This window comes from Phyllostomus discolor, chromosome 8 (assembly GCF_004126475.2).
Source record: "Phyllostomus discolor isolate MPI-MPIP mPhyDis1 chromosome 8, mPhyDis1.pri.v3, whole genome shotgun sequence".
NCBI lineage: Eukaryota > Metazoa > Chordata > Mammalia > Chiroptera > Phyllostomidae > Phyllostomus > Phyllostomus discolor.
In genome coordinates this window covers 77229930-77246808 of record NC_040910.2, presented here as the reverse complement: position 1 = coordinate 77246808, position 16879 = coordinate 77229930, and the positions used below count along the sequence as shown (strand labels likewise).

The following is a 16879-nucleotide window of genomic DNA, read 5'->3' as shown; positions in this document are numbered from 1 at the left end:
AGAGAAAGGAAAGGAGAAAGAGAGGGCAAGAAACATCAATGTGTGGTTGCCTCTTGCATGCTCCCTACTGGGGACCTGGCCTGTAACCCAGGCGTGTGCCCTGACTGGGAATCAAACCAGTGACCCTTTGCTTCGTAGGCCCACACTCAGTCCACTGAGCTACACCAGCCAGGAATAAATAATTCTTTTAAATCTGGGTTTTTATACAAGCTTTGTGGCAGAGCTCAATTCTTTGATCAGTCTTCAATTATTTATAAAAAGGGAAGGAAGCTGTAACAGGCTGTTCAAAACAGTTGATTATGAAAGGAAGCAAAAGCATTTCCACTATAGCTTTAATGGCTTTATTTCCCTAGATTTACATTTTTAAAAATTCCAATGGCTTAGATGTGAATGAGGGCTTATATGTGTGTCCCTTGGCCACATACCAGCTACCAGTGAGGTGAGATCTGCTGATTGGCATGGGTGGTGGTGGCCCAGGATTAAATGTCTTGATTAACTAACCTAGGATGTGATCATCTGGGATGGTCATCAAGTGTCCTCGCTCCCCAGTAGCGTTGTTTTGGTTTGTCCACATCTGAATCTCCAGTTTTTTTTTTAATGCATATATTTTTTTAAAGATTTAATTTATTTTTAGAGAGGGAAGGGAAGGAGAAAGAGAGAGAGAGAGAAACATCAACGTGCGGTTGTGGGGGCCATGGCCTGCAACCCAGGCATGTGCCCTGCTGGGAATCGAACCTGCGACACTTTGGTTCACAGCCCGCGCTCAATCCACTGAGCTACGCCAGCCAGGGCTGAATCTCCAGTTTTGACACATGGTAGATACTCAGTGTTCGTTTATTCATTTTAATTATTACCATAATGGTTTATGGCATTAAAAATAGATTTCTTTTAATCTTTTGATGAGGAGAAGGCTTTATTATCCAGGAGATAATTTTTTTCCCTTTCAGCCTTTGGATTTTTTTGGTAAAGACCTCTTTTATTAATGTTTTGTTCAATTGGATGCCTTAGGAAGTGCAAAGACACCTGTTTATCATTGAAGTGGACATTTGCCATAATAATGCTAGTAGAGACCATGAAGTTGTCCAGGGTTTGTCCAGCGTTTGCCCAGATAATGCAAATTCTCTGATGACCCAGAAATCGCTTGTGAGCCAGTTATTTCCCACTTTCTGCCTTCATACCTTCAACAGACTCTTCACGTGAAAATGAAGTTGACAAAAATAAATTTCCCTGAGTGAGGCACCATCATTAAATGGCCCGTTGAGCCTCAGGGGAAAGGAACTGGAGGCTGCAGATCTGTCTCCCACGCAGGTTGCACAACTGGCGCCCAGGAGGCAAAGCACTGATTTCATCCATTACCCTGTCTCCTTATCCCTTTTCAGGTTCCAGGGGAAGTTACTGAGGAAGGAATTTATGTGGGGTAATTTGAATTCTCTGGCTTCTTTCCATAAAGTTCCAGCAACTTTCTCATTTTTGGTTTACTCCAGGAAAAATACTAAGTTACATGGGTCCTTTTGGACAGTTCTCAATATTAAATGAAAATAGCCCTTTTTAAAAAACCAAAGACGATGCATGCGTCCGTCTACACTGGGCTTGGCTTCTTGCCCTCCCGGTGCTGCTCCACCTGGGTCCAGGGCACCCGTCTTCCTTATACCGGTCAAGCTTGTTTGGTGTTCTGGACAAGTAGGTACAACCTATGGAAGTTACTGGATTAGTTACTAACTTTTTTCTTTTGGTCAATCTAATATAGAGATTATTTTAATGATTTGTGTCCTTCAACCTTTTTGCTAGGAGACTGGATGACAATATTCGAACTGTCGTGAGAGGTCAAACAAATGTGGGGCAAGATGGCAGGCAAGTAAGTAACTTATTTTCCCCTATTATACTCCCCTAATTTCTTCAACACCCAATGATCAAGTGACCAAAGTGTTGAACTGCCTCCTTATGGAGCACTTTTTTTTATCCTCATCTGAGGACATGCTTATTGATTTTATAGAGAGGGAAAAGGAGGGAGAGAAACATCGATCGGCTGCCTCTCATATGTGCCCCTACCTGGGACCAAACCCGCAACTTAGCCATGTGCCCTGACTGGGAATTGAACCCAAAACCTTTTGGTGTACAGAATGGTGCCCAACCCACTGAGCCACACTGGCAAGGGCCAGAGCACTTTCTTATTGATCTGCCGCATACCCAGCAGGAAACGTACATGACTTGCCCCACTAGTAACAGAGGTAGGCTGCCCAGACCAGGCATGAACTCTCACTTAGTGTCCCTTGGGCCAGGGGCATACTAGCACAGCTCCCCCAGGCTGGGGCATGCAAGCCAAAATGAGAAAACCAAAATTTCCTTCTCTGTAGCCTGAGTGTCAGACGTCTCTTTTGCCTTCTTACTTTGGAGTACTATGGCTAAATATAGTTGCTACTTTAATCTATCAGCTAAGTTGTTGGGATTTTGGTTATTACTTTTGTTGCTGTAAAAGATAGCAATGACCTATGTATCAAAAGACAATATCAACAGAAAAAGGCATCCTACAGAATGAGAGAAAATATATGCAAATCATGTATCTGATAAGGGATTAATATCCAAAATATATTAAGAACTCCCAAAAACAACAAAAAAGACAAATAGCCCAGGCTGCTGTGGCTCAGTGGATTGAGTGCTGCCCGTGAACCAAAGGGTCACCAGTTTGATTCCCAGTCAGGTCATATGCCTAGATTGCAGGCCAGGGCCCGGTTGGGGGCATGGGAGGGGCAACTGATCAATATATCAGTCATGATGTTTCTCTCCTTCTATCTCCTTCCCTTCCCCTCTCTCTAAAAATAAATAAATAAAATCTTTTAAAAAATACTTAAAAACAAAACAAAACAAACAGCCCAATTAACTATGGACAAAAGACTTGAGACATTTCTCCAAAGAAGATATAAGATTAGTAAGTACATAAAAATATACTCAACATCATTAACTATTAGGGAAATGCAAAGCAAAACTACAGTGAGATACAGCCTCACACCCAGTGGGGTGACTACTATAAAAAAAAAACAACAGAAAACAGGTGTAGGTGAAGGTGTGGAGAAATTGGAGCTCTTTTGCACTATTGGTAGAATGTGAAATGGTACAGCTGTGTGTAAAACGGTAAAGAGGTTCCTCGAAAAAATTAGAAAATAGAATTACCATATGACCCAGCAATTCCTCTGGGTATATACTGGGTATATCTGGGTATATACTGGGTATATCTGGGTATATACTGAAAAGAATTGAACTCAGGGTCTTAAAGAGACATTTGTATAGCCATGTTTATAGCAGCATTATTCACAGTAGGTAAAATGTAGAAGCGGAGCATCCATTGAGGAATGAGTGGATCAGCACAGCATGGTATATGTCCACAATGGGATGTTATGCAGCCTTAAAAAGGAAAGAAATTCTGACACGTGCTATAATAGGGATGAACTTGAAGACATTATGCTAAATGAAATAATCCAGTCACAAAAAAATACTATATTGTTGTACTTGTATGAAGTACTTATGAAAATCATAAAGACAAAGTATAAGGACTGTTTCAGGAACTGGGGGAGAATGGAAAATTATTGTTTGATGGGTACAGGGTTCCAGTTTTACAAGATGAAAAGAATTATAGGGATGGATGGTAGTGAGAGTTGAACAATGGTGGAAATGCATTTAATACAGTCAATTAAAAATGGTTAAGATGATACGTTTTATGTGCATTTTAACAATAAACTTTAAAAATCAAGATGGAGATAACATTTATATATTGCAAACAAAAAAGTACAGTAATGTGTCATAGCTACAGTTCTTTATACCTAGTTTTGTTGGCAAACAGGTAACTGGAGACTCATTTTAGAGTTTTACATTTCCTTTGCATTTAGCTAAGAAGGGCTCCTGGAAAGGAATGAAGGGAAAAAGTATTTGGGGAGGAGGTTTTCTTTAATGACTCAGGGGCCAGATATTATCTATTAACTGTTTTCCTTTTCTTTTGGATTTTATTTTCCTGTTTAGGCGTCGTAGTTCAGAAATAGCTACCTAACAGACACGCTGAGCCAGTCTTTTCTAGTCTTCCTCTCATGCAACGCCTGGTTCTCCCTGTTCAGTACCAGTTCGCTTAGGTCGGGTGTGCACCTTCATAATAGCTTCAGTTCTGTTGTTTGTCCTGTTCGATATTTTTTATTACAGCTGATGTCTTTTTAAAAAATTTTTTGTTGAATATATTTGGGCGACATTGGTTAATAAAATTATGTAGGTTTCAAGTGTACAATCCTATAATTCATCATCTGTAGATTGTATGGTGTGTTTACCACCCAAAGTCAAATCTCCCTCCATCACCATGTATCCCCCCTTCACCTATTCACTCAACCCCCCGCATGCCTTCCCCTTCTGACAGCTGTCAGTCAGTACAGCTGATTTCTTAAGGTGTTAATTACGCTACCCAGATTTTTGGAAGGTGGGTGGCGGTATAATCCTATGTAGAAGTGTCCTCATCTTATATTCTTAGCTCACAGGTGTTGAGTCTCTTCCTTTTATATTTTCAGTTTTATCCATTTCTTTATTTTTCCTACATTTTATGACTGGCTTTCTTTTCCTCTTAGTAATCATTTTCCATTGGTCCATTTGTAAGTAGTCTACCTTCCTCTTTGTTGTCACAATCAGTATTTGTGTACAGACACACTAGATTCCCAAAACTGGTCCTGTGCCCCCGTCCTTGCCTAACCTTTAGTCCTTGTTGCTTTGTTTTATCCAGTGAGGCTTTGCTTCTCCGGCAGGTGGGGCCCATGTAAATGGGGATTTTAGAGGTAATAAAGAGTAAGAGGGAGCCCTCATCCTCACTCTGTTCTTTAACTTTCTCACTGTATGTCTGGTCATGCCATCCACCTCTTCAGAACCCTCACTGGCCTCTGTCCACCAAATCAAACCCAAGTTCCCTTGCTTGGCATGCAAGGCCTCTCAATCTACCTTTCCAGTTCTGTCTGCTGTGCTTCATCCGTACTGAAGACTTAGTGCTCTGCAGGCATGCCCTCTGCCCTCTGGGCTGGTGATCGTGTCCTTCCTTTTGCCTAAAATGCGTTTCTCCTCTTTTTCTTCCAGTAGCTTCATTTCAACATCTTACCCATCTGAGGCCCAGCTCAAATTACTTCTTTCATGAAATTTTCTGGTTAGCTTAGTTAGGTAAACCAAAGGACGCAGAATTTTAGAACCAGAAGGGATTTGGAACTCATCTGGTGCGTTCCTCTCATTTTACAGATGAGAAAATTGATCTGAGTATCTCTTAGTTCATCAGCTGCATTCCTGTCTGCCTGCAGGCTCCCGCAGCCCATGCTTTTCGTTTGGCTTTCCTGGTCTCCTTTGACTTACGAGTGAACACATCTTGTGCCCTTGACTCGTTTGTAAGCTCCGAGAGGCAGGAACTGCTTCTTCTTCATCTTCACGTTCCTCAGAATGCGTAGTCCATGTGTAATAACAGTTTATTTAGCTGTGTAGAGTGTTTGGTCTGTGTGAGATTATTTGTTCATTGTAAGTAAACAAAAGCTCTTTATCATAAAAACATCGTTTTGATCAGTGTGTATGTTCCTTTAAAGTTGTTTAAAACTTGACTTGTGTATAACTAGTCCCAACACATTACTATTTGAAATATTAATAACACTACTGTTTACTGTGATTTAGCCTGTATTTAGAATGGCTCACTAGAAACCTTAATACACGTAAGAGAGTCTCAGGTATCTAAAGTTGCAAGAATGTGAAAATAAAGTAAATGAGTCATCAGAACTTTCTGTTGGGTCATGCTGTGTAGATACATGTCTTTTAGTTGGTTGTGTTTTAACCTGTGGTCACAAAGGAGCGGTGCTGGAGAGTCGGGCCCAGCATTAGACAGCCTGCAGGAATGTCGGCCTTCCCCACCTCACATATTAATAGGTTACAGGTTGCTGCAGAGCAGGGCAGGTCATATTTCAGAGAGCTCTAAGACCAATTTTCAAGAATGTTTAGATAGCATTTCAATCTGTGATGGAATTTTGTATTTGTCTCCTTAGAATCCAGACAAAAAGGAAGCCCAGAAGAAATAATTGCTTTTCCTGTCATCCCCTCCATCTGTCTTTTCCAACAGTTTGTAATGCAAGCTGAAGTGGAGACTATTTTCCCCCCAGGGAGCCTTTGAGTCCTAGCCCTGTCACCTCCTAAAGATGGAAGCCTGGCTGTCCAGCACTGGCTGGCCGGTGGTTTGCTGAAGGGAGACTCTATTTGACTGGCACAGACTGGGGACAGTCATGGATATTCCAAAATACTGAATTTTATAGGTCAAGAGGCCCCAGGTTTTTTTCTCTTTGCTGGGACAGGGGAAAATTTGCTTTCAGAATTTGTTTCTTGACCTTCTGAGGATCACTCAGGCAGAGAGCAGTAATATGGACAAAAGGAAGTTTTCCTTTTATAAATTTCATCTTGATTGTGTTCAGCCAGAACAGATGTGCTTTTATCTGTGTAAATAAGGGGAAAGTATTCACCTCACATTTATGGTGTCTTAAAAGACATTTTTAGCAGAAACACTTTTTGAAAAGCTATATTTCTTACTCAAAAATTATTTGTGGGAAAGGAGTAATGTAGCAATGGAAGATACAATGAGACTGTTTCTTTAGTTTCTTGATGTTTCTGAAGTACCAGCTGCCTGATTAGCCCTCGGGTACACGCTCTGGAGAGCCTTTGATTGCTGACCGCCTCCTGCGTGGGTGGACTTGTACTGGTCTAGTCTGTGACCTCTTCTAACCAGACTGCGATGCTCGTACAAAATTATTACAGCACTGAATTCTCCCCATTTTTATCTGTTGAAATCATCAGGCAAAGGCTTTAATTAAATGCCCACATGTTTGAAACTTTGTGGGATAACATGAGTCAGTTCAACAAGTACTTGGTCTGATATGCAGTGAAACTTCCACAGCTTCCCAAGGATTAAAGTGGGCAACTTGAAAGTAGGTAGAAAGAGAGTGGAGTGGAGGAGTGGGTTAGAGGAAGAAAAAGTTGGCATGTGAAATTTCAAGAGTGGCCAAACCTTGACCAAGTCCCAGTAAGCTGACAATCACCGAGAGAGGATCAGCCACTGAGCTTCTGTCTCTTCAGTGGAGTTTGGCCACAATGTGAGTATTGCATCAGAGCAAGACTAATTAGTTTGGGAGGGGAACAGAATTATTACAGTAGCTCCCCCTTATTTGTAGGGGAGATGTTCCATCACGTCTAATGGATTAGCTGCCTAAAATCATGGATAGTACCAAACTTACACCTTTTCACTTAAAGGCAGCACTGTACCGCTTCTCTTTGGCATATCCAAATTGCCAGCAGCACCATTCTCACTCTTTGGGGCCGTTCTTAAGTAAAATAAGGGTGTCTTGAACACAAGTACTGCAGTACTGTCACTAAGGGGCGAGCAGCACATACAGCATGTATATACTGGACAAAGGGATGATTCATGTCCCAGGCAGGTACAATGTTTCAGAATGGGACACAATTTAAAGCTTATGAATTGTTTGTTTATGGAATTTTCCAGTACATATTTTCAGATTGCAATTGACTACACATAACTGAAACCACAGAGAGCAAAACCTCAAATAGGAGGGGACTGCTTTATTGCCTTCTCTAGCTCTGCTCACTGAAACTTTGATTTGGAAGAAAGGTGCTTTAGATCATTGTAGCACCTCGCTCCACCCAGTTCAGGAATCCTTTCTATGACAGCTCTGACATTTCATTGTCCTGCTTCTGCTTGGAGACTTGTGGGGATGGGGAACTCACTACTTTGTTATTCCACAGGATAATCTGTTCCAGTTCTGTAGAGTTTTAATTATAAGAAACTTCTTTCTTCAGCTGAACTGGAGTAGCAAAATACACCTCATTGTAGCTTCTCATTGATTTTAGTTTTACCCGCTGAACTGATGTGAGCCTAATCCTGTTTCCTTATTACAGCTTCTAAAATTTAAAATGGATATTATGTTCCTTTCTCTGGGCTAATCATTGTTAGTTTCTTCAACTTTATGATATGATTTCCAGACGCTTTATTATCCTCGTTGCCTCACAGTTTGTCGGCATCCCTCTTGAAATGTGGTTCCCGGCCAGGCATACACATGGTGTGTGAACATACAGTGGGCCAGTTTCTAGACTGGGCTTGTTCACTTGGTAACTGGGAGTTCAGGGAGTCTGTCAACTCCTTGGAATTAACTGTAAAATTTTGCATGACCGACATATTTTTGAAAAGAAGATACTGATTTTTCTAGATTCACCAAGGAGTCTGTGACTCTAGAAGTTAGGGTCCATTGATTTAGGCACTGTTCTTCCATTTCTTTGGGTTGGGTGACATTTTTGGCAGCCATATCATACCGTTGGCTTCTGTGGAATTGGCAGGTATCTGAGTAACTGCCAGGTCAAGAGCTGCAAACAGATTCCTGCAGAGCTAAGAAATGGCTTCAGCAGGCCAGTGTGCATCGGTATGTCCACTGGGGGCGTGAAGGTCCTGTCTGAAGGAGACGACCACGGTCCCGTCCTGACAGTTGTTGTCATGTCTGAATGCAAACCTGAAGTTGCCAGGTCTATCAGTTTTTTAAGAGGAGCCAGAAAAAGATTTTTATGTTACCCTCCCAATTTTTAAATGTTGGCCTAGTGTGTTTCACAAATACTGTGAAGGCCAAACAAAACACAACCGTGGGCCAGCAGTTTGCAATCGCTATCCCAGGTCTTTTTTATATGCTTTTAAACTCTTCCCTTCTCTATTTGTTTAAGAGGTTCTTTGAAATTAAGTCCTGGGCTGTATGTGTCTCACCCTTAGTTTCATCTTGCTGGTTTTGCTCGATTGTTCCAGCCCATTGAGTGAGGCCTTTTGGAACCTCGATGACCTTCCCATTTTCTCACCAGTGGATTTGCCAGACACGCCGTCTGTGTCTTCATTCACGTCGTAGACCAAAAAGTTGAACAGGATGGGTTCAGAGCCATGTGGCATGCTATTTGAGACTTCTCGTTCTTTTCTTTCTTATCCTCCTTTAATACAAAATGCCAGGCCAGAAAGCAAAGAATTTCTTCCTCTCATTAGTATCTGTCCAGGGTTGTGTTTCTTAATTTTTCCATGTCTTCACCTTCCTCAGGAAATGAGGCTAATCATTCTTGCCTTCTCTTTTCATAGAGATATCATAAAGATTTATTAATTAAGTCAGCAAAGCGTGTTGCCTTCCAAGGAGAAACTGTTCTCTGCTTCTCATCCTCAAAATTAGCATATCTAATTTGGGCATCAGAACAAAAAGAATTGAGCAGTAGGTGAATGGTAGGACTTCACAGCACAGCATTGATCTCCATTATGTGGGATTTTGCCTCCTTAATGGTCAGCTCTCTAGCAGGGTGATGTGAATTCTTTCTCTCCATCACTTTAAATATATCCTTTCTCTCATCTTCTCTGGGAGGAAAACGAAGCCCATCGATGGAAGAAAATAAATGGCATCAGTATTAAAGAGACCATAAATAGTTTTGGGGGAAAAAGCAACCGCCACTTGCTTCCTCCTACTGAAACAAATCTGAAGCAGTTGAGCTTTTGAAGTACAGGCTCAAATTTTTCCATCAGTAATCAAAAATGGTTAGGCATTTTTGTTTCTCCTTAATTTTTTTTTTGAATTCTATTTTTCAGAATGCCTGCAGATAACACTAAACTTCAGAAACTGCTAGGGCCCGAGAATGACTTGGGAGTGCAGAAAGATTCAGTGGGGGTCGTGCTGGAGGTGAGTGGTAGGTCAGCATTTTGTAGGGGCACCGTGTCCCTGGTTTTCACTGGGGATCCTCACCGTTCCCTAGCTGGGGTTTCTTACACTGAGTGCAGAGGTCAAGGTTGGCATGCCTGTATTGGACAGATTAAATCCAATGAATGTTCAATTTTGCCTAGAGTACTAGTGCACTATTGACTGTAGCCGAGGCAAGAACTTCTGGAATGTCCATTATTTAGCACTGTAGTGATGTAGTGACTGGCTGCAGGCTTACTTATCACCATGCTTCATCCTGCTAATTGCACATGAGCCTCAAGAAGTACTTTTTGGTGGAGTGACATGTCTGTTGCATATTGGAACCCTTTGCCACTTGTCCTCTAAATCTCTTCTTTTAGATAACCTGTAAGGAATCCAAACAGCTGTCTTCTCTCTCCTCTGTGTATAAGACTGAGCATTTCATATGAATCTCTAAGGATTGGGGTAATTGGACATTGTCACTAATGTAATGTTGGGTGGCAGCCTGGTCAAGTGAAACTCGAGCTTTGAATTTAAATTTTGGCTCTGCCGTACTCTCTCTGTGTGACCTTGGACAAGTTACTGAACTCTCTCAGCCTCGGGTCCTTGACATGGAGATAATACCTGCTTCAGGGTGGTGGGGATTAAAACCCTGAGTTTGTTTAAAAACACTGAGTGCTCTCTGGCTGGCGTAGCTCAGTGGATTGGGCTTGGGCTGAGAACCAAAGTGTCGCATGTTCGATTCCCAGCCAGGGCACATGCCTGGGTTACAGGCCACGGCCCCCAACAACTGCACATTGATGTTTCTCTCTCTCTCTCTCTTTCTCCTTCCCTTCCCTCTCTAAAAATAAATAAATAAAATCTTCAAAAAAAAAGAAAGAAAACAAAAACACTGAGTGCAACGTCAGGCTCAGTTGTGCTGAGTTAATGGCAGTAATACTGCTGTTGCTGATTATCATGTAACCCACTGGCAGATGTGTTCCTAATTCCACACATCCAGGCATTTGTCAGGTTCCTGCAGCTTTTCCATCAGCTCCACTCCTTTCTATCCCTACTGCCCTGCTTTAAAGCCACTGTAGGTTTACTTGATCTTGATCTAAAAGCCTCCTTATTGTCCACGGTGTGCTGTCCTCTGAATGAAAAGTGCAACACAACCTCCCTGTGTCCAAAATATCTGCTGTTGCAACAGAGGCAGTGAAAGGCTATTCTCTTGTCCTGTCTTTAAGATGCTTGCCAAGACTGCCCTTTACTCAGAGGTTTAAGGCTTTTTTTTTTAAGGTTTTATTTATTTTTTTTTAGGGAGGGAAAGTGGGGAGAGAGAGAGAGAGAGAAACATCAATGATCAATGTGCGGTTGCTGGGGGTCATAACCTGCAACCCAGAAATGTACCCTGACTGGGAATCGAACCTGGGACACTTTGGTTCCCAGCCCACGCTCAATCCACTGAGCTATGCCAGCCAGGGCGGTTTAAGGCTTTTTAAAAAGTTTTCACCTGAGGATATGTTTATTGATTTTAGAGAGAGAGGAAGGTGGCGGGGGGGAAGAAACAGAGAAACATCAAGGTGGGAGAGTTGCCTCCCGTGCATGGATCGAACCTTGTGATGTATGGGATGACGCTCCAACCATCTGAGACTCCTGGCCAGGACTTCTGAGTTAAAGACTTTTGAGAGGTGGGTTTGAACAAGGGCGAGGGTTATCAGGGCTTCATGCTTTTCCTGCAGTGCCCACTGGTCTTCTCCACATCTGCGCCCGCAGGTTGCTCTTTCCGGTCCCCCACTCTTTCTGCAATTTTTCTCATGCGCACCCAGCAGAAGTCTTGGCAAAGAGCTTGAGAGTGGGTGCAAACTGCCCAGTGGGTGCAGCTCTCAGAGGTTCTATACTGTTGCACTAACCTTGTACTTGACTGTTAGTAATTTGTTAAAATTGCTAGTTGATTCCTTCTTGCCTGTTTTATAGCAACTCTGTCTTCATCTTACATTCTGTCCCGCAGGAGAGACATCCTTTGGTGTTCTCTCTCTCCTTGAAGGGCTGTCCCTCCTTCATTTCAGGATACTTAGTTGCCTTCAGCTCTCTGATGGGCTCAAGAAAAGTTGTGGTTTTGCAGTTTACTTATTTATTTTTTCATTGTTAATATAAGAGCCATACTCTTTCCAGCTTTCTGCATCCTAGGCAGTGGATTTTAATATAGCACAGTGCAAGTTCATTAATAAGATTTCAGATTCCATATTTCACATGCCATATTACTAATGTTTAAAAATCTACCACTTTTCATGTTTGGAGGAGTTTCAAGAAGATTATCAACAAATACCTGAAAAAGGTATCAAATATTTCTTTTCTAACTATATACAAGGTGGGGCAAAGTAGGTTTACAGTTGTGAGTATGTGAAGTTTATTCTTGTATTATTTATTAATTATTGTATTGTTTTCCATACAAATAACTGTAAACCTACTTTTGCCCCACCCTTATCTGTGGGAAGCCAGATTTTCCTCTTATTTTTCAACCAAAACAACAGATTCAATGCAGAAGTGTATGTGAGAGTCTAGCTGGTGTCTGCTAAAGTGGACACTGAAGGTACTTGCAGACACACTGAAACAAGGCCGCTCTTCTCAAGAGATTTACTTTGTTTGGGGGGAGGGTAGTTATTTTTCATATAAACATGGTATTTATGTTAACATGCAGTGGATTTATTAATGTTATTTTATATTTTTTAAACAGATTTTTAAAATATTTCATTCTTTAAAGATCTTATTTATTTTTAGAGAGGGGAAGGGACAGAGAAAGAGAGGGAGACATCAATGTGTGATTGCCTCTCACATGTCCCCTACTGGGGACCTGGCCACAACCCAGGCATGTGCCCTGACTGGGAATCAAACCAGCCACCCTTTGATTCACAGGCCAGCACGTAATCCACTGAGCCACACCAGCCAGAGCTTATTATTGTTATTTTAAAATGGATAAATAGGTAAATATTTTTGAACTTCTCAGTTTTGATTTCCAGTATGGTATAAACTCACATAAATGAAATCTTTTTGGATCCCTCAATTTTCACAAGTATAAAGGGATCCTGAAATTAAAAGTTTTAGAAATGCTCTTTCTGAATAATATTTCAGTATTAAATAAGTAGGGATGGCAGGCAGTTTGTTCTTGATTTTAATGATAGTGACTCCAGGTAGCATATTTGTTCATTCACTCATTTAGTAAATGTTTAATGAGTGCCTGCTGGGCCCTGTTCTGGGCGTCGAAGATAAAGCAATACACCTGGCAAAGGCCTTGCTCACCCAGAGCTGACACTGACTCTGATGTTTCTCTCTTTCCAGATTCACTGGCTGTTTTAGGAGTTGTCCTCATGACCTTGGTTCAGTAAGCCTGTTTGCCAGGAAATAGATGTTGAATTTTGTCTCACACCTTTTCAGCTTCTACTAGTGTGATCACATGGCTTTTTCATTTTGTTGATTAGCTTAGGGTTTAAAAACAAGTTTAACCCTCAAATACCTGCTGGGTTATTGTATATTGTCTTCTTAATGTATTGTTGAATTCTGGGGTTTTTATCTGGGACTTTTATTCATTTTCAAAAGCTTCATTCCCTTTGATGACTGAATAATAATCCATTGTATATAAACACCACATTTTGTGTATCCATTCACCTGTTCACGGACACTTGGGGTGTTTCCACCTTTTTGGCTGTTGGGAACAATGCTGCACTGAACATGGACATACACGCGTCTGTTTGAGTTCCAGCTTCCATTCCTTTCAGTACATACCTGGGCATGGGCTTGCCAGAACATATGGCAGTTTTTAATCATCTCAATATTTAATCTCTTTGGAAACATGTTTTCCATATTGTTCTGAACTTTAATAGATTTATTTTCCACTAGATGAGCACACATTCCTGTTTTGTCTTCATTTAGTTCATATAGACTATGTGTTTCAGATTAGCTATTGAGTCTCAAGTTTTTTGCATTAAGTACTAATGATAGTGATGCTGACCCCTCCCCCCCAAAAAACTACCATAATTGCTTCTTTTAATTAGCAAGCCCAACAGTTGGACTGTTTTCTTCCAGACCTCAGAAACGCAGCAAGTCCCACTTGTGTGAACAAGATTATTGAAAATGGTTTGGGGAAAGTAGTGCGCCAAGAAGAAACACTGAGGTTTATTATCCTTCTGAGCCATCTCCACATAAATTGGCACTCTTCAGAAGCCAAGAAGGTCAGGCATAGCCTTGCCATCTGCTTGTTTCCATGTTAAAGGCAGTCACAAGTTTAAACCAGAGTTTCTCCATCTAAAGAGGAAAATGCCATTCATCACTACTGTAACTGCTCTGGCTGTTACCCAGGTTACTCCTGCTTTTGACTGCTAGTGGTCAGTGATTTTGAAAGGAAAATTCCATCCTTAGTTTAAGTTTGCACTTGAGAAAAACTGCAGTATTACTGCTGACAGGGCAGGGCTTTTTGGGTTTCAGGTCCTTGACACAAGAAGTCATTCAGATGTGTCTAAACAATGGGTGGGAATTTGAAACTCTGCCTTCGTGTAAGAACTTGTCCTGGTTTTTTCTCTCTTCCCTCTTTCGTCCATAGAAATACAGGATTTCGAACAGCGTGAATTCAGTGCTGTGGTTGTTCTGTCAACATTTCCACTTATAAATCTCTGTTTTCAGTAGCCTGTAACAGCTATAAAATTTCCGTTGCTCTAATTTGCACTCTGAGGTCTCCTCTGGAAGTTTAATTTTGCAAAACTAGAGATAATGCTTTTTGTAGTCTGTTTGGTTTGGTATTCTGTAGTCATTTCGATCTGTGATTTTCAACCTTTTTCATCTCACGGCATACATAAACTAATAACTGAAATTCTGCGGTACACCAAACAACATATTTTTTTACTAATCTGACAAAAAAATATGTATAATTTTGAATGATTTACAGAAAAGCCCAAAATAATAATAATTGCAGTATCTGGCCCTAGCTGGTGTAACAGTGGATTGAGCATGGGCCTGTAGACCAAAGGGTGGCCAGTTTGATTCTCACTCAGGGCACATGCCTGGGTTGTGTGGGCCAGGTCCCCAGTTGGGGATGTGCGAGAGGCAACCACATGTTGACGTTTCTCTCCCTCTCTTTCTCTTTCCCTTCCTCTCTCTCTAAAAATAAGTAAATAAAATCTTTTTAAAAATTCAACTAAAAAAAAAAACAATATCTGCCCATTATGCTTAAAAGTGGTTTTTTAAAAAATTAGGTGCCTCTACTTGTATATAAGGATTTCTGTTACCGAGAATTAACCAGTCACATACGACCTTATATGATGTAACCAATAAAATACAACTCTATGATATGACATATGTTTATGGTTTAAGACAAGGCATTTATACCAAATAGACATTGTTGTGTTGGCTGTTGTCACTTTTTTATTTGACAATCTAAGGGAAAAGAGGTCAGTGCCCCTGACTAAATAGTCAGGTATTGCATGTTTTTAAAATTCTTGCAGCGCACCAGTTGAAAATCGCTAGTGTAGATTAAAGCTCTAAAGTATACAAGACACTTACCATCCTTCATATGTATCAGACCACATGCCAGGATTTCTGACATTTGTTTCCATGTTACATTGTGGACTCTTTGAACAGATGCTGTGTTCATCCCTAGGTGTTGCGTATGGTGCCTCTGAGAATATGGGTGTTAGGCAAAATATGCTAGTGCTTCTCTTAGAATGGACCCCGACCAGAAGGAGGACATTCCTTCTGGAGATGTATATACTGACAAGTATATTTGATGATCCAAATACTGTCTTTCATAAATCAGAAAAAGAAGTGAATTAAGGAATCTTTACCCCACCTCAGACCTAATTACTCACTCTTGTCTCTTTGCCATACTTGTGAACTTTTCTCGTTCCCCATCATATGGGAATAGTGGGGACAGATAGCTGACTATTATTCATATGATATCTTTTATGCTAGGCCAAGAACTACTTTTTTTTTTCCGTCGACTATTTGGAGATTCTGATCTTTGGAGACTTCTGGTGACTGGCCTAGCATCTCATGGTCCAGTTCCAGTACAGTTGTCAGCCCTGGCGTTACCCAGATCTCTAGAATGTAGTCTTGTAAGACTAATACATCTCTCTTGATTGGTTCACTATAAGCAAAGACACATTTTGTTAAAAAGACTTTATTTAGCCCTGGCTGGTGTAGCTCAGTGGATTGAGTGCAGGCCTGCGAATGAAAGGGTTGCCAGTTCGATTCCCAGTCAGGGCACATGCCTGGGTTGCAGGCCAGGTCACCAGTTGAGGGCCTTATGAGAGGCAACCAATATCTCTCACACACTGATGTTTCTCTCCCTCTCTTTCTCCTTCCCTTCCCTTCTCTCCAAAAAGAAATAAAATATTTTTAAAAAGATTTTATTTATTGATTTTTTAGAGAGAAGGGAAGGGAGGGAGAGAGAGATGGAGAGAAACATCGATGTGGGAGAGAAACATCAACCAGTTGCCTCTCACGCGCCCTCAGCTGCAGACCTGGCCCACAACCCAGGGAATCGAACTGGCAACCCTTGGGTTCACAGAACAATGCTCCAACTAACTAAGCCACGTGGCCAGGGAAGAGACACACTTTGAGTTGCTTTGCCAGAAGGTATATTTCGAGACATTTGCCTTGATCTATGTTGTTAACGTTTCATTACAATATAAATGTTTATCTTATTTTCTACAAAATATTGTTGCAAATATTATTTTACTGGACCCCTCTCAGCATGACGAAGAAACAGACGAGGCCGAGAAGAGCTCAGTGCTGAGAGGAGGCCACTGTGTTGACTGCGCACCTGTGGTACTGAAGAAAATTAAGTGAAGTGGGAGGAGAAAATCGCTCGGATGAACCTGCAAGGGCTCCACCGCCTCAGGGCTTTGGGTATAGACAGTGTCTGTAAAATCAGGTGAAGGGACAGCCACATGTCACCACAAAAGGGTGTTTTCTCCTGAATGAAGAGCCATAATATAGATGGGAGTTACTAAGTGTCCAAAATGAGAAGTGATATAGGAAGATTTGGGACATCAGAATTTAACTTGGCAGCTGGGAAGTCCTAGCTATTTGGGGGAAATGGTCCTTTTGTTATACTTGTGCAAATTCTTTCTTTAAATGTGCCCTGTTTCCTAAAGTATTGATTTTCT

At 41.3% G+C, this 16879-nt stretch overlaps 1 protein-coding gene across 3 annotated transcripts in view; it reads left to right on the top strand.

The window, feature by feature from the left end:
• Window positions 1-16879, top strand: part of VPS53 (VPS53 subunit of GARP complex) — a 134233-nt gene that overhangs the window by 9572 nt on the left and 107782 nt on the right. The window contains exon 4 of one of the 3 annotated variants that reach the window (XM_028520100.2): window positions 1789-1855. In XM_028520100.2, coding sequence (XP_028375901.1) covers window positions 1789-1855 — 67 coding nt within the window. Of the gene's footprint in view, window positions 1-1788; window positions 1856-9724; window positions 9744-12871; window positions 12878-16879 lie in introns of those variants that run through there. The other 2 variants (XM_036033295.1, XM_036033294.1) reach the window with 2 other exon arrangements.